At 42.2% G+C, this 23,761-nt stretch overlaps 1 protein-coding gene across 2 annotated transcripts in view; it reads right to left on the bottom strand.

Moving 5' to 3' along the window:
• The window catches only part of PRKG1 (protein kinase cGMP-dependent 1), a gene marked incomplete at both ends in the record, with an annotated part of 385,856 nt that overhangs the window by 331,273 nt on the left and 30,822 nt on the right, over positions 1-23,761 (bottom strand). For both annotated transcript variants that reach the window (XM_079535711.1, XM_079535712.1), the window contains one exon: positions 2,456-2,622. In XM_079535711.1, coding sequence (XP_079391837.1) covers positions 2,456-2,622 — 167 coding nt within the window. The remainder of the gene's footprint in view (positions 1-2,455; positions 2,623-23,761) is intronic.

Genomic DNA, 23,761 nt, shown 5'->3' with positions numbered 1-23,761 from the left:
GATAGTATTGGTTATCAAACACTCAACATGACTAATTCGTATTCATATTCATCACAAGCAAGGAAGGAAAGAGGAATACATCAAAACATTTGCAATGCTTATGCACTTTTTGAGAAAATAAAAAAATCACTCTCTAATATTCATCGAGATAGGATTTTTTTTTTTCAGAAGAACTCTATGAAGAATAAAGTTTATAGATGACTGGTTGTAGGCTTTTTGTTTGTTTGAATAGCTGAAAGGATACAGCGATAAGCCAAAAGGAGCAAATGAGCCCACAGTAACAACCATAAACCAAGACATTTGATAACATCATCTCTCATTTCCATTACTTCATCATCACTCATTGCATTACTTCTAAACACAGACTATAAACTCTACATAATTTTGTTTCTAAAGCATTATACATATTTATATAGCTATCTAAATAATCTTAAATTAAATCACAAGACCAACCAAACACTGGGGGTGAGCCAACCCTGCCCTCACACACAGAGACCTTCCAGAAGAGCAGGAATAAGCTGAAGAGCCCAAAAGCCATGAGGTCGGCTTTCACATACAGTTGTTTTAGAAGATGAGAGTCAAGGGATAGAGTTTGGAGCAATAATTAGGAACACCTTGTAAATTCAGGAAAGCCACAGTAAAAAAAGGCAACATCAGGTACACCAAATACAGGCCAACTGTGTTGCAAGTCATGCTCACTGCTTCAAACAACAGGGGGAAGAGGTCTGCCCACAAATCCACCAGAATTCCTCTCCAAAGGATGCAACAGCACTGCACAGGAGATAAGTGCACCTTGCTCTTACGAGGTTTGGATGGAACACATCATGCAAAGCCAGTCACACAGCAGAAATACACCTCCCAACATGATGGTAACATGATGGTGTTTGGGAACCAAACACAGCTGTGTGATATGAAAACTTCACTATTTTACTAAAAAAAAAAAAAAAAAAAAAAAAAGAAAGAAAAAAAAAAAAGCATTGCTTTAAAACAGTTTGTTACTGGTCTAAGACTAAACCTGCACCTCAATAGAATGGTTTCTGTACTCAAAATGCGAGACTGAAAAACCTACACCTTTCCATGCAATGCTGGGGTGGGCATATATTTGCTTTGGAATCCCCCACTAACTACTTCATAATGCAAAATGCCATTTGAAGGTGGAAAATATGTAAATATTAAAAGCTGGAGGACTTAAATATGTGCCATAAGAAAGGATTTAACCTTAAAAGGGCAGAACCTTAAAGCTGTTTTGGGAAACTAGTGAAGAATATTTGCAACTATACAGCATTAAGAGTTTGGCAGGAAACCATGTTTAAAGGATGGCTTACTGCCTTGAAAATATTTTTGTTTAAAGGACAATTTAAGAAATTAATTTGTGCATGTGTAAATACAAAGAAACACACAAGTTATACATAATCTGGAATTTTCTCATATTTGCTCAAAAGACAGAGACAAGCAGGAAACCTTTGTTCTCCTTGGATATTATCTGGACAAAATGCTCACAGGTCTACTTCTTCCTAAAGGGTACCAAGAGATTTTGTAAGTATTTGTCTATGTGTACTGTATCAAATCAAGCTGGGAACTCGTTTGCTGCCTTAACTCAATTAAAACAGCAAGATTTACCTCAGAACTCGCTGTTAGACACTAGCCAAAGAGATAGGTAGACACTGCAGTAGGTGGACATCAGGTTTGATCGAGCCTAGTAACTCCTACAGATGAAACATTAAATATGCCCAATTCAACATGCCAAGCTAATGAACGTGGAAAGAATAAGACACAAAATGCAAATAGCTGACATTCTGGAAAAGCAGAGTGCTGACAACACCCATCCAGCTATGAGACTCTCAGAAACCTGACGGCTCCCAAAAACAGAACATCCACTGCCGCACTCACATCTCACTGAGAAGATAAAACCCTGCCACAACACATACTGTGACAAATCAGACATGCTAAACTGCAGATGCTACACTCATTTTGTGCAGAGGGCAGAAAACTACCATTTTCCATTATGAAACACATTGCTTCTGCAGAGATGTCCATGCACTTTATTAACATGCAAAAGCTCATTCTCACAACAGTCTATAAGGTAGCAAACTATTACCAGTCTCCTCCTTTTACAAACACTTTCCATTTCTGTAACACCACCATTTCTGTTAAGCCAATCACTGATACAGCAAAGCATAGGTATTGCCTCAAAGCCCAAGAACTATATTTAGTGGTGGCTTATTCCGATAGATCTCAGTGCTGGGTTAAGAGCTTTAACCCTCCTTCTTTATATAGGGAGGCACACAATTCCAGCATGGAATTTTCCAAGCAAAAGTAGTCTGCACAAATTATTCAACAACCATATTTAGAAAACGTCTTTAGTCTCTTTCTTCAAAATGATTTTTCCCATGAAATGAGGTTTTCATCTCCATGTATGTTGGAAAATAAAGGAAAAAGGCTTTTGAAACCATACCTTCCATGACATACACCAGGGAACCCACATCTCCCTCCTTGATGATGCAGCTGTCTTTGCCATACTCCACAGGATACATACAATCCACAATCTCCTGGATCTGAGACAGCTCCAGATTCTTCATGAAGTCATTGTCAAGGATAGCTTCCTTTATTAGCTCCTTGGACCTGCAGGATAAAAAAACAAAACAAAACAAAAAAAGCACTGTTTAGCCAAACATCCATCCACTGAGCTCAATAACAACACATGAAGTTTGGGACAATCACACAGTGCCTCACTGACTATTTCTTTGGGACAAAAAAAAAAATCCAGATTTTTTTTCCCTAAAAATGTGATAGAATCAGAGATGATGAAAAAAAAAATTAACTTGCAATGATTTTTGTAAATAATTTTAGATACAGTTTTGTAATGAAAATAGATCTCATGCAATTACAAGATCCCTTTTTAGCTACATCAGTAATAACACTGAAGAATAACAGAGCTACCCAAAATATCTTCCATATACAAAAGTGAAAGGAAATACAAACAAGAAGTCCAAGGATTTACTGCATAGTTTAATCATACTCCTATTAAATCACACAAACTGGAGAATACAAGAGTCTGTGATACTGCAGTGATTCCCTGAGTATTAATCAAATTCCAAACACCATGAATTCCAGCAGAGGAGGCACCACTGTTAAACATCACCAATTCATTGCTTTGACAACTAACAGGAAAATTCAAAAGTTTTATTAGAACTCACAAAATGAGACACTCAATTTTGGCTTGGCATGCAATTGATTTAACAGTCTGGAGTTCTAAACTGTGCAAGGTTTGGAAAGGAAGTGGTTGTTTCTGACAACACAGGTGAAGCCTCCAATCTGACTGTGCCCACCACGTTACGACATTTTGCAAGACCTCCTAGAGCATCTCATGGAAAGGAACAAGTGAGGATGCTACATCTAAGTCCAGGACAAAGCTGGAGTCCCCAAAAGCACCCACTTCTCTGAAATGCTCTACTTCAACATGAGAGGCCATTGGCACTGACCTACTGAAGCACTGGATGCAAAGTAGACTGGACTTCAAGCATTGTCTGCAAGAAAGAACGGACTGCTCCAGAAACCTTGTTCTTGACAAATTTAGTCAAGATGCTTCACATGCTATCAATTTAATTCCTTGTACAAGCAAATAAAAACCACCAGGAAGTAAACTACATCTGTGTTGTTCTTTCATTGCTTTCAGTAGCTAGAAGTTGATAATTTTAAGGTTGGTTATAAGGCAGATAACTCGCTTTCCTTATTTGTTCCACATAGTACAGCAAGAGCAGACTTTCTACGCTGTGCCTTGATGGCTCTTTTGGTCTCAGCCACCCCCACAGGTCCCCATAAACCTCATAACAAAGACACTAATTGCTAGCATTACTCAAACAGCATGCTGAAAAAGAAAGCATAATAAAAGCTTTCACGGTAGTCATACCAGCCAGCATTCCAATTCCAGCCATTTGTTCCATTACAAGGCTTAAAATGACATTCTCCCCAATAAAATAAAGTCAGCCTTTCATGAGGGGTGCTTAGAAAAACAGCCACAAGAGATGCAAGGAATTCAGACATGGGTATGTTGGACCTCCCTGTTAATTCAGGGCCCACAGAAAGAAGCAATGCTGTTCTTGTAGGAAGGAAGGACAACAAAGGATTTGGAAAGGATCTGGGAAGCCTGGTCTAAATAGTAGCAAAGGGGCAGCAGAAGAGCTAAGAAAATCTGCTACAAATCCATTCTGGGGAGAAGCAGCAAAATATATGCAAGATGAACAAAGGTTTGGAATTTGTGAGCTTAACAGTATTCTGAGTAAAGCCTCAGAGTAGCTCTAACCAACAAATTCATGGCATCTAGAGCCTTTTCTCTTCAACATACATAGGTTGCTCCAAAAGTAATGCCTATTTATTTCCATGGAAACTACAACAGATACAAAGAGCTTTGTATACAAAGATACAAATAACACTCTTTGAGAGAGCAAATTCTCAGCTACAGAACACTATTTCTCAACATAATCACCACCATTAGCTGTGCATTTTCACCAGTAATGAACAAGAGCCCTCATGCTGTGCTCATAAAAATCTGCACCAACGGAGGCGGCCTGCTATTTCACACTGTTATGATGGCACAGTTGTTGCTAAGAAAATGTTGTCTACACAGCCCATCTTTTCCAAACAGATGGAAGTTACAAAGTGACAAATCCAGACAATGTGGTGGATGTGGTACGACAGTTCAGCCAAGATTAACAATGCGTTGCACGGTCTTCAAACTGGTATGAGATCTGGCATTATCACACTGCAGGAGAAAGGTTGTCTTCTTCTCTGGTGAGACTCTGGAATTTTGAGCCTTCAGCTTCACCAGCACTGTGATGTAGAGGTCAAAACTCTTCTGAGTTCTAGGAAATCCAGGAGGATCATCCCTTTCCTATACCAAAAGACAATGTATATCACTTTGGCCATCGAGGGCTGTGTCTTGAACTTTTCCTTTGATAGAGAATTCACATCACCACTCTGTGAACTGCCATTCTGACTCTGGCTCATAGTGATGACACTACATCTTGTCATTGCTAACAATGCCATCCAGGCAACTGCCATCTTCAGCCTCCTATTGGTTCAATAGGTTCTGACAAACTTGCATACGGTGTTCCTTCTGTTTCTGTGTGAGCATTTCTGGGACCCACATGCTGCAAGCTTTGTGATATTCCAACACTGCCACCATGGTTTCCAATTCCTTGAGGCTGATATTCAGCTTTTACACAGTTCCGTGGTTGTAATCCATCCATTCACATGAACAGGCTGATTGAGGCACCCCTCATTTCATGGTGTGACAACTGTGCATGGCCATTCAGAACATGGCACCTTGCTGTTCCCAAGGTGCATGGCATCAATGGGTGCCACGTCTTACACATGGAAGAATTCAGTGACACGCCTTTGCTTCACATGCACTCCCATGTCATACACCATTCTGTCAGATTGCCCCTCTGCTGCCATCTGTCCCATGGCAACAGTATGGAATGGGATATTGGTGGGAAGGTTCAGCCTCTACTGCTATACCACCAACATCCACCTCTGACACCGGAGCCAACAGAATAAAATAGAAGGCATTACTTTCAGAGCGTAAATACTGGAGAAACTGAAGGTCAGAGAACCACTGAGTCATTCAAATGCTTTTAACAGCAGAAGAGTGCTAGCATTAGAAGGGAAAGCACAGAACATCAACAGCAGTTCCATCTCTCAACATCTAAGCATCTTAAAACTAAATACTGAGCATTCTGGGCAATAGCTCTATCACACTTGAATATGGCTAAAATAGATGTTACTATTTAAGGATAGTTAGTTAAAATGAGACTTCAAATACAGCTAGTCCAGAGCAAGAAAAAAGCACCTCCAGCAGCCCCAGAGCAGTGCCTGTGAAGCGAACAAGCATCTTGTGATCCAAACAGCATGTTTTGAGCATATTAGCATCAAAACAAACCACACTCTGTAGCTAGTAAGCCACAGACCTTTTCATCTAGAAATATTCCATCCACCTCAAAAAAATAAAAAAAAAACAGCGAAGCTTAGCTTGACGTATTTGAAAATTAGTTGATACTAAAAATACACTGTCATAGCTACAATAAGATTTACCCTATTGTTCCCTGCAAGAGAGTATTCGTCAGTCTAATAATTTAAAAGATTATTCATGCAATGTAGATTACCATTCCTGCATACTTGTGCATACAGGGCCTTCAGCAATTTCCACGTTATTTTATTACACAGCTTTATTTCAATGTAATTCACAGATGAAGCTCCAGGTAAATAGATTTTTCTTCTTCTCTATTTATTTTTATGCGATGTGAAACTCAAAGCATATAAATTAGCTCATAATTCCCAATTAACCCGGAACCAGTGCTTTTGTGAACCACACCATTCCTTAATCATCTCCATTACTATTTGAAAACTACATCCACTGCAGAAGTGTTAACACACAAATCTACCTGTTGATACAAGAAAAGGTATTTAAAAGGGTCAAAAACACCTGCAAGTGGCTTAAACAAGATACAGCTGTTTGAATATCTCTTACTGTTGAAGAGTATTTAGGCTGCATTTTTTAATTAAAGTTTCTAATAGAAGCAACCTGCAAACAAAATAAACACACAGTATTTATAATGGAACTTCTGAGTGACCTTGTTCCAGGAGTATCTACTTAGGGCCCGACTGAACAGTCCTAATGCAGGGGGCTGTACAGGGCAGAGAGTGAAGCCATCATCTTTACTTTCCAGAAGCAGAAATCTGCAGCAGTGTTTTCTGAAAAAATAATGATCAAAAGCAATGGAAAATTAAAAAATAAAAAGGGCATAATCATCTGTGATACATCCGTACCCAAATGAGTTTAAGCCCATCACGCTAACTAATAAGGCATCAGTAGGAACAAGCTAATTGCATCCTAATTTGCAGAAGTCATGCAAAAAGCACCGTAAGAAGTTTGCTAAAATGCGTTTCATCCATGAAAACATTTGTGCCAGGCTGCGAGTGCCCCTCAGAAGAACAGCATACAGAAGTGCATTACTTTGCAAACTGCCCAGCCCCGAGCAGGGGCTGCTCCAGTCCTTCAGAGACAGCTCCCCAGCATTTCAACCTCAGAGCAAAACGCCTGGGAAAAATTCATCTGCAGTTTCTGTCCTGGCACAAAGGGACCCTGCACAGGTGCTGGAAAAGGCCAGTGTTAACAGTTCGCTTTATTGCAGTGGTCATAAAACGCAAAATCTGTGCTCAAAGCCCTGCTGCTAATACCTGTTGGCAACACAAACTAACACATGAAAGCAAAAGATACAACCTGAAGTGTTGTGCAGCCCTAGACAAAAAGAAAAGCTAAGGCTTCGGTGGATAGCAACGCACACAGTGATATACCAAACCCCACAGTACAGCCTATCGTTTCTCTGTCCATAATTCATTTTTTACAAAGTGCAAAATTAATAGTCACCTCAGTCACTTAACTCACAGCCAAAATCCACATGCGTCATCTTACATAGGTACCTTTGGGCATGTACGATCAATCTCAGAACAAAAAGCTAATCTTTGTCCCAAAAGATCTTATTTCAACATCAGAAAACTGCTTGCTGAGTGTAAGGAAAGGAAGAATGTAAGGGAAAATGAAAAGACTACTGCAGCATACATCCAGGAAGATTGCAGGATCAGAGAGCCCTCCTTGACCTGCACTAGACAGGCACAGCATTAGTTTGCAGGGGAGTTAGCACAAGACTTAAATTTAAATAGAGAGCAAAGGATGGTCAAGAAAAACAAAAGTAGTACAGAATATCCATTAGACAACGCCAACAACGAGCATCTGGAAGCAGATCTGAATGACAGAGTGTTCATATGTACAATGCCACAGCTGCGTACCAAAACCATTTTAAACTGGACCTCACTGCCAGGGCTGAACCTTGCAGCAGTAAGAATGAGTAAGAATGCAGCTCTGTGCAAGGTGAGGACTTAGCGTTCACTAATAGGCAGACCTGGCTCAACAGCACTGCAACAGCATCATTCTCGTTCTGTTTCTTTGCTGCTGCAAAAATGTAGATCAAATTAAATGCAATAGATGAACAACAATTGCTTGTTTGAAATCCACACAGAGAAATGTTTAGAAGTGTTTACTTCCATAAAATGTGGCTGGGGATTACAAAAAAAAAAAAAAAAAAAAAAAAGAAAAGATCTTTCCAAAAGGAGCACACAGCTAAGTATTAGGCCTGCTCCAGCTTCCCAGAAACTACTCAGCCGAATAGAAACGCACTGCAAAAAGTATCAAACAAAACTCTCCTGAACTAACTTGTGTGCAAAGACTGCACACCTCCATAGGTTTAGGAATGCTCAAAACCCATGTTCACACAGTACTTCACTGTTTCTAAGCCCCTGTGCTCACACGCTGCTCTGGAATGGGACCTCAACATCCTCCTCTTCAGCAAACAAAAGCAAGAAAACCTCTGGCAGAGATCAATGTGTAAGCCTCAAGGACAGCATCACTAAGAGCAGCCAAGTTAAGTCCATTGAATAAGACGTTTTAGAGATGCCCCTTGAGCACAAAAAAGCCCACATCCTCCAAAAACCAGCAATGTCTGGCACAAAAGCCTTGCTGTACAATTGCTGTTGCTTACTGTGTTATTATCCAATCTACAAGCAGGCTGCACATCCCACACAGCCACCTATTCATCCAGATACTTCATCTTCTGTTTACGAATACCGCCGCACAGCCAGTCACACACACAGCGGTTTAAGAACAAGAGCCTGGAAATCAGAAAGCCTTCCGTGATATCGAAACGACTGTCAACAACGCAGCTGACATCTCTTCCCTGTGCTGCTACCTAGTGTGGGCGTCTCTTCAGCTCCCGCAGAAGACAGAGGCAGCAAGCACAACTTTCAGGGATGACTTTTCAATCCCTCAACCACCAACTTCAGCTCTGCCCTCGGGAAAGGTGGTTTTGAAATGAAAGCGTTTATGTTGTGAGGAGAATTATTTCGGACAAGTCAATTACAGAAAGGTGGAGGTCTGCACCTGCAGTGCCCTGGGACATCTGGCACTGCAGGCTGGCAGCGGGTACTTCTTGCATGATAGCAATGCAATAGAAATGCTGGCTGGCTGGCTTTAAAAATGCAGCCTGCAGAAGGATAAATGGATCCTCTTTTAAGACTCGCACACTGTGTGGCAGCAGAACAGGACCGAAAAGACCTTCTGGTAAAGTCTCAGTCCTGCTCAACTGCAACACTGTTAATAGCTGATAACTCTGTTTGTTTTGGCTACGGAGGAAAATCGCTTTAAACGTTTCTTAAAGGGAAACGTAAATATAACTCAGGAGAGCTATTCCTGTCCCATTAACTGGAAAAACAGCAGGACCCAAGTTCAGGGCGGAGTAACATGGAGCCTTTACAATGCTTGCTGATGTTCATGACAGCGCTTGCCTTTCCCACCACAGACAGCAGCAGTGCTGCTTCAGGTCACAAGAGAACATTTCTGGGAGGGATCTGAAGCATCCTGAGCCAAGGCCATTACTGCTTAGCTGGATGGAAGAACATGTTCTTTGGAAGAGTACACTAAAAACAATTCAAACTGACATTTTGTTTAGAGAGGCAACAGGGAAAGCAACCGTGCCCTGATCTAAGCCTTTAAAAAAGGAAAATAAACCTCATGCTTCCATTTTGCTTGTATGTAAATACGACCTGTAGTTGCAAAATAGAGGAGCTTTGTGGAGAACGTGTTGATGAGAGAGCTCCACTTAGCACTTCTAAATATATCAATAAAATGTGCCATTCATTTACACTGTTGCTCATTATATCATATTCTGATATTCAACGTCTAAGAAGCAAAATCACAGAATCACAGCATGACCAGGGTTGGAAGGGACCTCAAGGATCACGAAGCTCCAACTCCCTGCCACATGCAGGGCCACCAACCTCCACATTTCATAGCAGCCTAGACTGCCCAGGGCCCCATCCAACCTGGCCTTGAACACCTCCAGGGATGGACGGGGCATCCAGAACCCCTCTGGGCAGCTGTTCCAGCAGCTCATCACTCTCGCAGTGAAGAACTTCCCCCTGACATTCAACCTAAATCTTCCCTCCCTCAACTTCAAACCATTTCCCCTTGTCCTGCAAGTCATGTCCAAAAATAATTTAAGGAAAAGAATGTTAATTTCTCCTTGAATTTCCCTTATTGAAAACTATTGTTACGATGAAAATGCTGTATGCAAGGTTCTTTGGGGAAGTTTTTTTTGTTAACTTCTGTATTTAAATATATCTCACCCCACAGATCTTCACCACCCTCTTCTAGTCTACTATTTTCCATCCTACAAAAACCCAGCTTTAGATACTGGAAATGTTTGGCACTGTCAGCAAGAAAATCATCTCCTCCCAACACAATGTGCCTGCTTCTGAGATGCCTGACACCTCTGAACAACTCCCACATGAGCTTCATTTTGAGAAGTCATTACCAATACCACCCAACAGGATCAAACAGCCACTTTATTAGATGAAGGAAGCAGCGAAACTTCGGGCAGCTTACCAGAGGTGAACACGCATAGTAAGTGAATGTCAAAGCAGGAATGGAACAAACTACATACTACACACTTGGCTAAACAACATGGTCTTTAGAGGAGTGGTGTTCTCACACATCTCTCAGTTTTGGTGCTCACATCCAGTGTAACTACGCTAGAGACTTTTCACACCAACAGAAATAGCAGAGAAAACATATGTACCCATATGCTGCAACGCCAAGGGATGCAGCAACACCCAAACTCCTCCAGCAGGGTTCAGTTTGCAAGACTGAGCCATGGAGATCCAGACAAAATGTCTTGAAGGTCACAGCAATGTATCTTGAAAAGAACCTCCTACTTTCAGGGCAAGAGTTTCTCCATCAATCAAACGATTATCCACATACATTTCCACTCCTGGCAGCTCCAAGCAGCAAGCTGACTGGAGGCAGGTATGAGGACTGCAGCTAAATGGCAGCTAAAACAGTTTCCCAAAGTTTATTAGCATATTTTGAGGTCTGCATGGCTTCACAGTGATAAATGAACACTTACAGAGAGAACTGCATTCAGATGCCCTGGAGAAGAAAGTCACAGATAGCTGCTGCAGAGATGGACTTCACCCTGGTGGAAAAAGCAGGAAATCTGCCAAGTGGATGATAACCTAATTTAAATAGATGCAGAAATCCAATTAGAGATCCTCTGAGCAGAGACAGCTCGCTCTCGTCTCTTGGATTAGAGGCTACAAACACATTGCAAGCCTTTCTAAATGTGCTGTTGTCCAGGCAAAATGAATGTGCTCTGCAAAAACACTTTGCTCCTCCTCAGCAGAAGGGCATCAGTAGAGAAAACTATCACGACAGTGCAAATATACAGCTTTAGGTTTAGTATGGGGCTTCACAGAAAATGTGATTTGTGGGAAAAAAAAAAAAAGTGACAGATTTAATGCCAGTTACCGATTCACCTAACACTTCTGATGGATGGCACTGTCACCACGTAAGTTGTTTCACTGCTTCTGCTTTTCTGCCGCCTGGCAAAGTCCCTGATTTAAATAATATAGGTGTTCAGGAGCAGAATGCAGACAAGCATTTGGAGCCTTAGTCCTTTAATAAATATCTCCAGGAATATTTCTTCCTTTGTTAAGGGTCAGTAAAAAGACTGACAGTAGCAGCCATGCTTTGAGAGAAAAATAGTGGAAGGATGTATGGGTTTACCTAAATAACATCCTCACCCAGGAGCCAAGGAGCAGGCGAGCCCTGCCGCTGGATCCGCTCTCAAAAGGTCGCTTCGGGGACACCGCGGTCCTGAGCGGAGCTGTGGGAGCACCATTATGCGGGCTCTGTCTAGTCTACTAATAAACCAGATTACATTCGGACAAGCACCTTTTGGCAGACAACATGAACTCTAAGGAACCAAGTCGTACAACTTTATAACATTTAAATGGAGACAGAACAGCAGCAGGAAACACATACGTGCCTAGGGAAAAGCAGCGAGGCTGGGGATCACACCAGGAGCCAACCACCAGCAGTCTCTCTCTATTCAAAGTCAGATCAGGGACAAATGGTGATATTCAAAGTACTGCCTTCTAATCTGTATTTCCACTGCGTGAGTACCAGCCATCCCTCTGAGTGAGCTCTGAAGAACATCCCAACAGCAACAATCTTCTCAAACTTAATTTAGGAAGTCTACCAAGAGTGCAGCACCCATGAAGTCCCTACTGCCTACTAAAGGAGAACCTTTACAGATGTTGGAAATTCAGATAAATCTTCCCACATAAACTATCCAGATACAAACTGGATATTTGCAATTCCACCCCATCCAATCAAGAGTAAATGCAAGTCAGAAAGAAGTTAAAATAATTGTTTTGAAGAGTAATCATGACACAAAAAAATGACATCAGAAGGGTACCAAGTTTAAGGGGAAGGCAAGGAGAAGAAGGACTAATTTCAAGAACTCTAGGAAATGGCTCTCCTTTGATCAAAACAACTGCCCTCCAGAGGATTTGAATGTTTCCAGGAACTTCGGCCTGAAAGTACACTGTCAAGAGAAACATCCTATTTCTTGCAAAGAAGAGGATATTTCTGCACTAGCAGCACACTAGTAACCTCACATTTTATGGCACCACTTGCCCTCAGGGAACACCAACAGGAACGGATACATGCAAAAGCAAAAGGAGGAAGCAGCAACATAAACGTGTACTGGCAAGGTAAGGCCAAGGAACAGCATGTTCACCTGGGACTTCATCCCTCTAGCGAGTTTTGATGATTGCAGTGTAAGGCCACCCCCCCTATAAGCAACTGTAACCCACTAGCATTACAGCCTAGCAGAAAAGCAAGCCATAATCACAGCATGAGAAACACTGAGGTGCTCCCAAGGGAAAGTTCTGCTCTTTACAAGCAGGACCATTTCAACAGGAAACAATGGCACTGCTTGTTTCTGGAGTATAGCCTACAACATGCATTAAGTAGATTGCTACTCTGCCTCCTCCAGAGCCAAGAAAGCAATTCCTTTAATAAGACAGGTATGCTCAAGATTCATTCTGTTGAGACATACATGTTTGCCATCGCTGGATGGGCAAACACAGCAAACAAGGCTCTGCTCTCAAAGGCAGGGTGCATGAAGTGTAGCTGCAGCTTGCTGCTGTCGCAGCAGGGGATGAGGAATCCCCTTTCAAGCACTGCTGATGCAGACTGGGTGAACACAGATGGGATGACAATAATGCAAGCACAAGCGCAAAAAGGACAGACACATACTGATGTGCTGGGAGGTAAACAAAGAGCAACAAGAATCACACAAGAGGAAATACCAAAATACCTGAATCCCACTCAGAGGAATGCAAGACAGCTCCAACAGCTGCAGGAAAGATTAACTTTTTAATCCTCAATTGGCAGACCCTAAAAACCAACTCATCATTTCAAATGATGTCCCACATCTAGGATTTGTTATATCTGATGAAATCCAAGGGAATATGCCACTTGGACATTGGTATCCCATAATTCAGCAACAAGTTCTAACAGTATCTCAGCTTTCACTGTTTCTCCCAAAATACAATGTACGACACACACAGAAGAGGGATGGGTTTATTGTGCACCAATTTAAGAGCACCTACTGCAACGTATGTTATAGCTGTGGGCAGTTATCAATGGCCCTGCTGCCCATAATTTATAATGAAGAAGCACTGCAGGTCTGCTGCCGTGTCCTTAAGAGCAGACCATCTGGAAGGCTCTAAAGGGAGTGGAGAAACACCTCTCAAGACAGCGAAAAGACAGAAGTAAGCCAGAAAAGAGCACACAATTAAGTGACACTTATCTGCACCATGTGAACAAGAAAGTAAGTTTGTTCATATGCCTATTATGCATCATGTTTATTTTGTTTTCCTTGCATTACTATCCTGTATTTACTGTCCTCTTTCCCAGCACCCTTATGTCTTAGCACCTTCCCACACCACTTTCAAAACCAGAATTGCCTGCTCCAAGCACAACAACGTTGGGTCGTCCTTCTTTCTCTTCTGAGTACCTTACTTGACATTCCCACTGCATCACACAGTTCCCTTTTCCCTATCCTTCCAGCTCCTACACTGGGCTTGAGGAAACCACAGCCTGCAACAGGACACAAGCAGCTGAGCCTTGGACAAGGAGGCAAAGGTCTGCAGGAAGACATGGCCAGCTTATAAGCAGAGCTGAGCAAAACAGGAGGGCTCTGTAGGCTCAGTGTGCAAGAGGCAGAAGTAGGTGATAACTTACATTAGGTATGGTGGGAAAAGAGGGAGGGGGAAACACACACACAAAAGTGGAACAGTAAATAAGCATACCACAAAGAGTTGGTGAGAGTGCTCCTCCCATGAGTGGCTCTCTAGGGAAGCAGTTTCCTCTGTCCCAAATATTTTACAGAATTAGGAGTGCAGTTTTGTTCACTCCTTGAAAAGCATCACTACAATTCTCTCACATTTCAGTTTGCTCCACAGTACACAGACTGCGTTTTGGAAATATTTACAAGAATCAATACACAGCGAGAGCTAACAAGAGATGGAGAGAATATGCATGCCAAGGAGTTATTTTGGAATAGGAAATAGGAAACAGGAACTACTAGAGTGAGCTGAAACAACTCAAAAAACTTTAACCCTGACAGACCTAAACAGCATTACTTAGAAGACATTTAACTGCGTTTTAAAGATGTTCAGACAGTTCTTTGCCTCAAAGTCAAAAGCAAATACAAGTCCTCAGAATACACATTAATAATACACATATTCAAGAGCAAAAAGATCAGCCCAAGCACACGTTAAACCAATGAGCCAAGGAAGTGACTGACATGAGCTCCTGGGAAAAAACCTCCCCTGTAGTGAGTATATGAAACAAAAATATACAAGCCTTTCAAGTGAACGAGCAAACAGCAGAATTTGCAGTTGTTGGGTTTTTCCCCCCAACCTAAATTCAGCCTATTAACTCCTGCCTGCTAGCAAACAGCAACAGCAGCTGGAGGTAAGAGACAGCTCTGTGACAATACCAAAATCAGCAGCTGATCTCTATGCACTTCATTGATTATTTGCCTACAGAACTGCACTTTTAAGCTTGCCTTTGGAGCAATTTTCAAATACTCTTTAGTTTTGAAGGACTTCAGCTTATTTGCCCTATCCCATGCCCATGGGATGACCCACTGGGTCATGCAGGATTCACCTGTTCTAAATGAAATTCCTCTGCTCATCTAACACAACTTTTTCTTTTTTTTTTTTTTTTCTTTTTTTTTTTTTTTTTTACATACTTTAATTTTACCTGTGTTCCTATGAGGCACATTCACTCCAGAAGCAAAAGCCTCTGTAGTTTCTCCATGATGAGAACAGATACCCACCTCTTGCAATTGAAGTAACTACTCGGTTTTGTCTACTTGTGTCAATTCTAAACCTTTGGATTATCTTTAAACCTTAAGACAAAAGCTCTCTAGAACATTATTTGTAATGTCCCTAACCTGATGCTAAACACATTACTAAGATTTGGCTTCCCCCATTTTTCTTTCTCTACAGCTCATGATTTTAGCGGTCAGTGGCATTAACATTACAAGGTGCCCAACATATCACAGTGTTTCTTTCCTCCCATACCGTAACTCATAGAAGTCAGTTGAAATCAAAGGCAAGAGGCCTAACAAACACAATAATCTTCACCTGTCGGTTTTATGCATACACATCTGCTGTTTTTTGGCAGTGATGTGAGAGAGCTGGTATGTACTGTGCTGTTCTGTCCAATTTCTACTTGCACAATCTGCCTTTAAGGTCAAGGAATAAAATCTAACAAGTCTTATATATGGTGAATAGTAAATCTGCACTACTTTCTTTTATTGCAAGGAGGGATATGATGCTGTTCTATGTATAAAGGCCAAGTAAATTGGTGCAGTCTGTGGAGCTCTAATGCCTCTGTATTATTAAAACAGAATATTTAGACAGCCCCTTTCAGAGAGAAAGAAATCTCAGGCTAATATTTGTCCCTCCAATCTCAGCTGATGTGTGCACACAGTTTTGTGTACACTGAGTAGAACATGACAATGAATGTTTATTTGTTCTTCGTTTAAATTATGACAACTGTTATTTTTGAAACACTCCATAACATTTTAACAGGTTGTTTGGATAAGCCACAGCTATAAATCCTGATCAGCTGTCAAGCAAGGAAAAACCTCTGTATTACCTTTTGGCAAGAAAATAAACTGGTAAAATAGAGAAGGGAGGAAACAGGGTTAAGAGGGGGTGAAAGGTACTTACCAGTTTGCTTAACCTGGGTCCCCAGCACAAAATAGTTGCCTTCTACCATCTTCCTGTAAAGGGGTGATACCCAACCACGAACATTTTCATACAAATCACTGAGCATGCCACACAACTATCTAACAAGGCACTTTCCTCAGATCTCCCTTGGTTTCGCTCAAAGCAGCTAGAGGGTTTTTTCATCTTTGAATCACAGTTTCAAATTAAACAGTTTTGACAATCATGCTGACGATTATGCCACAGCAAAAAAGCACAGCACAAGATCACTTTAATTACACAGCTAATAGCACCTACAGAGACACTAACACTGCAAAAAGCCCCCACAAGACCCAGGAAAGGCAGCAAATGCATGAGGGAACGATGAAATCCTATCTATCTAAACAAATCCAATAAGAGCACTGACAGCTAAATGCCATGACTTGCTACAAACCCATAATATCCAAGAAATTCCTCACCTGACCCTAGTTGGGAAACTGAATTTCTAGTGACGTTTCCTCTTTGATATTCTCCTACCATGGCCTCTGAGGTCCAGTGAATGCTGAGTGCTGTCCTGTGCTATGAGACTGCACTGAGGAACAACAGTGCAATTCAAAACTTAGTTGCTGTCTCCCTGATATCTCCCTGAGCTTCAGTTTTATGGCTGTCATATTTCTTCCCCAAGCAGCTCAGAGAAGTCCGTAGAGTCAGGAGAGGTCGAGGAGAACAAAAAAGCGCCAGACACAATCAGGATTTGCAGGTGCTCTCATTTCACATTCTGGACAGATCCACCCAGCACACGCAGCTGGAAGTTAAGCAGCAGAAACCCCAAACAACAGCCATACCTTCCAAGAATTCAGCTGGGCTCCTCAAAGCCTTCAGGCTTAGCGATGGGGAGAATACGCAGACCAAAGCTTTAAACTGAATTTTAGCTACTCAGAACTGTCAGGAGTTCACATGCCTGGGACAACTCCAACAGCAATAAGCCATATTTTAAATACTGTTGTGCAATATGCACTCAAGTTAATAACAAAATGCTATATAAACCACTCATCAATCTATACCTGCACTCAGTTCTTTTATTTAGGTGGAAACATGGGGAAGATCCTCCTCCAGTGAAAAAGAACACCCAATAAAGGAGAGCACAGGCAATTTAAGTGACCTGTTTTTGCTAAAAGCTCTGCCTTGTTGTTTGCTATTTAATTAGCTATGAAACCTAACTTCTAATCACCAAGTGTTCGTGCTTATGAAGGAATTAGAGTTAACACACTCTCTGGGATACAAAAATTAGAATTTTACAAAGGCTTGTTAATCGGCACAGAAAGCCAGACAGAACAAAGCCTGCATAGCAGTGGGCAGACAGGAGCTTGTGCTGCTTCCTCCTGCGCAGGTGTGACACCTGGTGTCTCACCTCTAATCCCAGACAAATCATGAGGCAAAAACGTGTGGACAGACCAGTACGTCTGGATCAAGCAGGTGACAGAGGAGAGTTCAGGGGGATCTTGTTTTGTTTTAAGCATCAACTGTGTTGAAACTACAAGAGTCCATAGATGCAGCACTCACAGGGGACTGAGGAGAGCAATGTGGATGGACACAGGGGCTGTATGCCTAAGAGCTTGCCTTTCTTTATTTTCAGCTGTAACAGATGTCCTCTCCCTGCTGCTCACAATTATTCTTTTTGCAGAGAACAGAAGCCACGAACAGCCAAGACATTTGCAGACAGTATAAAAAGAGGTTTTGGGGGTGTGAGGGGGAGGGTCAAAAGCAGAAATCTGTTTGTTTGGCACCTAAATATAGCTCACTTAACTCAGCAAACATTTTTTTTTTCTACTGTGTGCTATTTTCTCTGTATTTAGAGACTGTAAGGAGCCAGCTTAGCATCACCATTTTATTATATTCTCAGACGGGGAATTTGCTTTTGTTCCTGAAAACAAATTTCTGCCACAAGTGACCACGGCCACCCAGCTGAGTCTTGGGTGCAAAAAGGCAGCTTCCAGCTGAAGCTCCAGCAGCAGGATGGCCTCTTAGCCTCAGCCTTACCCGAAGGCACTCTGCTCAGACCCAGCCCAGGAACCCAGCCTCTGACAACCCAAGCAGATGCATCACAAGGTGACTATTCAAGATGGGCCTGCTGTCAATTGCTCTATTTCATTCAGCACAACACAGGTGCCAGTACAAGGCAGGTTTAGACAGGCTGTACTCAGAACTGGGGCTGCTTCTAAGAAAAGCCCTTTTGGATGGTAAGCAAAACTAGGTTTCATTGTTTTGAGATTGCTGGTTAAAAAGCATGATAGCCCTTCAGATATTTTTTTCAGTGGAATCACATACCTGTTCAGCTGCAGGATGTAGAGAACTTTTTTTGCAATGAAAACTACCACACTGTAGGGTTAGACCTATGTTGAATGTTTTTTTTTCCATTATCACTGAAACCAGTTTTTGCTTGCTGAAGTTCTATCGTAGAGGCAAATCGCTGTCAATGCAGCGTCTGATTTACCTCTTTAGATGAGTGCCAAAGGCACAGACAGACAAGCCATTTCACTTCTCAGAAACCTTCACAGATACTTTTTGAAGAGCACAGGCAACAGGTGACAAAGGGTAGTTTTTTACTCCTAAATAAAACCATACTCTACAATTTTTTCCAATGCTTTCACGCTAATTTGCTGAGGTAGCTGCCCTTTATTCTCAATATATGTACTGCAGAAAAGTGCACTTGAGTCTACAAAGCAATCCAGAGAAAATGGTATCAAGGTATTCAGTGGCCGTGGCTGAGCAATTCCAGGATCACCAACACAAACAGATAAAAAACCAAGACTTTCAGGTCTCCAAAAATGCACAAAGTGCCTGGAAGGTTGAAAGCAAGCAGATAAAGGTGAAAGGAAGAAAACCTGTACAGGAGAACAAGTAAGACAGGCTCTTTCCTCTGTAGGCACTACTCAGGAACTAGCATCTGAGCCTTATAAGGGTCTCCAATATACGTAAGAGCTTTAAATACCTGTAAAGATCCTATCTTCCTTGTTCAAGCATGCACATTTTATACAGTTGTCTCAGCCATCACTAGGACACCTGCTTTACTTCCACCTACACTTCCAGATCCTACCCAAACTGGGCACCAGTTCATGATGTCTTATACTTTTCACATATTCATAAATTTTGTACTGATTTAACAAAGTTGCCGCAATGCTCTGGAAGATTATTTGACTGTATTTCAGCTGCCTTCCTTAGTACTGGCCTCACAGACTAAATTTTTGCAGCCATTAAGTCCAATGAGTTTAACCAGGTGAGACGACTCTCATTTATAACATTCATCCATCACAGACTGCATCAAGAACCTCTTGCAGCGAATACAGGTTTTGTTTCTGCTTTTTAAAGAAGAAACAGGTTCATTTTGGTTAAATCTGCAATAGAAAGAGTCCTCAGTAGCTTGTGGATGGAATTGCTGATCAAAACGAAGGTAAGAAAAAGAGCCACCATGTTCCAGAGCTTAAGTCCCCACCTGAAAATTGAGAGGCATGGCCTGGATCTGTCCGATTTCAACCAAGGCTCCCCGGTGTCCATCCTCACTACACTGCTGGGACAGCCTCACGCTCTGGGGAAGCTTTTCCATTTGCATCTGCAAATACCAGGATTATGCCTCAGCTCAGGTTTACCACCCCGAGCGAGGTTCCATCAGGCTAGTGGCTGACTCTTTTGAGCTCCTTTTGGCTTTCTAGAAAAAAATACTTACTGTACCTTTGCAAGACTACCAGCATGGAATCAAAAAGTTGGTGTCTGTTTGATTCTGACACTTTTGGACTTGCTTTACCTAACTAAATAACAGTAACAGTCATCTCCTCATCCATCCTCGGCTGAAGGAAAACAAGCTGGGAATTTTAGGGAAGCATCAGTTTGCTCCTAGTCATGATGGACAACGTATGTTTGTGGAGTACCTGCCACAATGGCTGATAAGGAGATAACACTTGCAAAGCAGAAGGTAGAGCAGCTGCTTCATGCATGACAGAAGCAGAGGACTGGTCTGCAGCCACACAGAGCCAAATGTCCCTCATCCCACTGCCTAATACGTATCAGTAGCAATGACACATTCACATCCCACTGTCACCATTACTGGCTCTTTTACTCCAGCTTTCAGGCTTGCCATGTCTGCAGAAAGCATCCCTTGATGGTGCACACCCTCCTGCAGGGACATTAATAAATCTAGCTAATGAATGGAGGGAAATAAAACGGATAGTTAGCATTCCCATGGGACTCCTCTAATGAAAGACTGCTGGGTTGCAACACAGTATTCACCCCGCAACAGATCCCTGCACCACTGCCAAAAAAAGGCTGCATGAGCTCATTACGCCAAGGCAAGCTGTGGCTCTGACACACCACGTCAGAGTCACTTAAGCAACAAAATAAGTGAGCTGTACCACCTGTGTCTCTTCTCCAAGCGGAAATGCTGTGAAAGTTCAAATATCTTCTTGCAGAAACAGGTCTAAGTTCAAATGGTAACTCAATTGCTGCCTCTTCCTTTCAGAAACTGTAAGCAAAGCTCTGACCACAGCAACTTCAATAAGATCGGAGTATCTGCCTTATTTAAGCTTCCCCAACGTACTCATTATCGCAGTATCTGAGTACATCTGTGTTGGGTATACTGCTAATGGAGAAAAGCCGTCATCTCTCCACGCTTCATTTCTCTCGTGTGCCTTGCAGATCTGCACTTCTACTGGGAAAACAGATAGCAATCAAGTATCTGATGAGCAGGAGATGTTTTCTCCCCTTCTTGCAATTGCTCTGCTAACAAGATTTAAAAGTGCAAAGACATGTATGGGAGAAAATATGTATGTGCACATATACACAGCTCAACTAGTCCTTAAATGCCTAGCAAGTCTAGATAAACAGCACCACGAGAGCACTCAACAGTAAGTTATGTACAGGCATGAAGGCAGAAAACCCTGTTTCTATCTGAGGTTTAGTCCATGTTTGATCTGCACTCTGCCCACCAGCAAGACATGACTGTTAGTCTATAGGCACTGCAGAGGGGACAAGTAACAACAGCTAACCTCAGCTTTACGTCAGTACTGGAGCAGCACTTCATCAAGCTCTGCACCAAGACATATCGAGTAACAGCTGAATGACATCCTGCCATCATCCTGCATGCACTGCAATGTTTTGTCAATACAACTCAAAGCCATTGCCACTAAATGCCCCGATGCAAGGAGAACAGGTCACTGCGTGTCCCTTTTAGTGCTGGTTTTCAGGGCAGCAATGTGAGCTATCGGTCTTTTGGCTGAGCTGAACAAGGTCCAGGCACCCAACCTGACGGAACTGCTGTCTGTCCGTAACAGGAGGCCCGTGGGACATCATATCTGATCAGCCACAAGGCACTGACTTTGTGCAAACTGACACAACAGAAAAGCTGTATTGTCAGGAAAATCAAGCTTCCCGCGCTATCTTATGTGACAGCCACTGGAAGCTCTCTGACTGCTGATATATAGAGGAAATGAGGGAGGTTTCTTAGGGAGATGTAAAGCCTAACAGATGGGACAGCTTAGCAGAATGAAGAGCTTTGGGGCTGAGAGGAAAAAGATAAGCAGACATCTGTAGGAAAAGAAAAAAAACCTTGGGGAAAAGAAGGAGATGCAGGAATGAAGAAGAGATCCAGTGAAGTAAAGGAGAGTAAGGAGGAAGAGGCCCTTTCCTGGGAAGTGCAGCTTACCTTGCCATAGTGGGCAGAGAGGATAGAGGGGTAAAGGCAGAGAGAGGGCTCTGGGAACACAGAGCCAACACGTGTCTCAAAGTATGTGCCTCAAAGTGGACAGAGAACGCCCCTGGCACACACACAGGGATCTCTGAGGGAATGTGGAGTCTGACATGAAGAGAACAGACGCTACAAATTCAGCCCCCAGATATCAACTTACAGTGTTGTTTCTGTTCAGCTACCAGTCAGTGCTGAAAGATGGAAGAAGTACCAACCTCTTTGCCCTCCTCAGCCCGGTTTCACAACACCTGAAAATTCAATTTTTCTGTCCTAACTTCTGATGAAAGAGAAAATTTTGTCTTGCTTCAGCAAGTTCTTGCTGCTCTGCATCTCCATGCAGGTTTCCCAGCAGGTATCCAGCATGCTGGCCGAAGACAACAAACGTGAGCTGTTATCACAGCTGTCACCAAGACCACATCTGCAGTGATGAGCACACGGCTCAAGACTGTCATTTATCATGGGCCAAAACCATTCATCCATTTCATTTAATTAAAAAAACAAACAAACAAACAAAAAAAAACAGTAAAACTACAACAAAACGTAGTAATTACCAAAAAATGCACACCTCCTCTATGTGATCAGATTTAGCTACCATTACAAACTTCGTTCAAAACCCAATACAGAAATTTACCAATGTAAATCATACTGAAAATGCACGGCAAACATTTGCATGTGTTTGTGCATGTATTTCCAACTCAGAAAGACAATCTTCCATTCTAACTCAAGGAATTTCTCAGGTTCCTAGGGGACATGATTTTCAAAGCATATCAATAGCAATTAAGACAATTAAGGTTGTTTCAAACAAGCCTGAACTTGGAGCCGTGTGGCATTATTTGCATCACATTTGTTTTAACTACACCACAGTTACCTTCCTGCCTATTGGCTCAACATGCTGTTTGAGTCACGCAGCAATTGATTTCTTCTGTTTGTCAGAGATATTACCCACCAAGAAAGTTATTTGCCTCGTTTAGTCTACGGATTACAAGAACACTTATGAATTCCCCTCACCCAATAGATCTTTGCGTGAAGTTCACATCACATAGGCAGTTTAAATAGAAAGAAGCTCTGAGAGATCCCAGGGACTAACTTCTGCTGGGTTAGGCTATGATGAAACATCGAGCAGAGTATGTGGGCATCTACAAGGCTACATTCTCCCTTCCAGACAACCCAGACAGCCACCTGATGACTTCTCCTACTTGTTTGATGACCCATCATCAGTAATGAAGAAAACGAGCTGGCCTGCCTGGAGAGTTTGCAGAGCCACTTCCAGCCTACGGCACAGAGCTGCTCCGTGGCTCTCCTAACACAGTTTGTGTGCTGAACGGGAAACACTTCCAACAAATATGCTCACAAACCAAGTCAAAAAGGGGAGTTTGGAGAACAAAACAGATGCAGATAGGAAAAATGCCACAGTATGAGTAGGGGCCCTATTTCGGGAACATCCTACTCCAAGATTGCTACTAACAAAAAAAAAAAACAAATAACCCTAACTCTACTTTGCAGTGTTAAAGTCTGGGAGCCCATTTTCTGCTCCGAGACCATGCACCAATGTTCAAGTTTGGCTGTGTGTGCTCAGACACTAGTTTCCAAGGAAACCAGTGACTGCATGAACATTGCAAAATGCAAGTCCTAGCTCGCTGTTTCACAAGTACGCTGTAGCTATCTCCGTGACACAAACCCTCCCAGGTAGATGCTGTTCCACTGCTTCTCAGAGACCTTTAATACAATTTCAGACTTCAGGGTGTCAGTATACACAGTATGTATTGAAGCAATGCCCACACTTGCAACCACGCCACTTTCTATATTTGTTCAGAAAAGGATAAAGGAATAATTTGATAA

This window comes from Tetrao urogallus (genome assembly GCF_951394365.1).
Source record: "Tetrao urogallus genome assembly, chromosome: 5".
In the NCBI taxonomy this organism is placed as follows: Eukaryota; Metazoa; Chordata; class Aves; order Galliformes; family Phasianidae; genus Tetrao; species Tetrao urogallus.
Note: the sequence above shows the minus strand (reverse complement) of the source record. Positions and strands in the feature narration are given on the sequence as shown.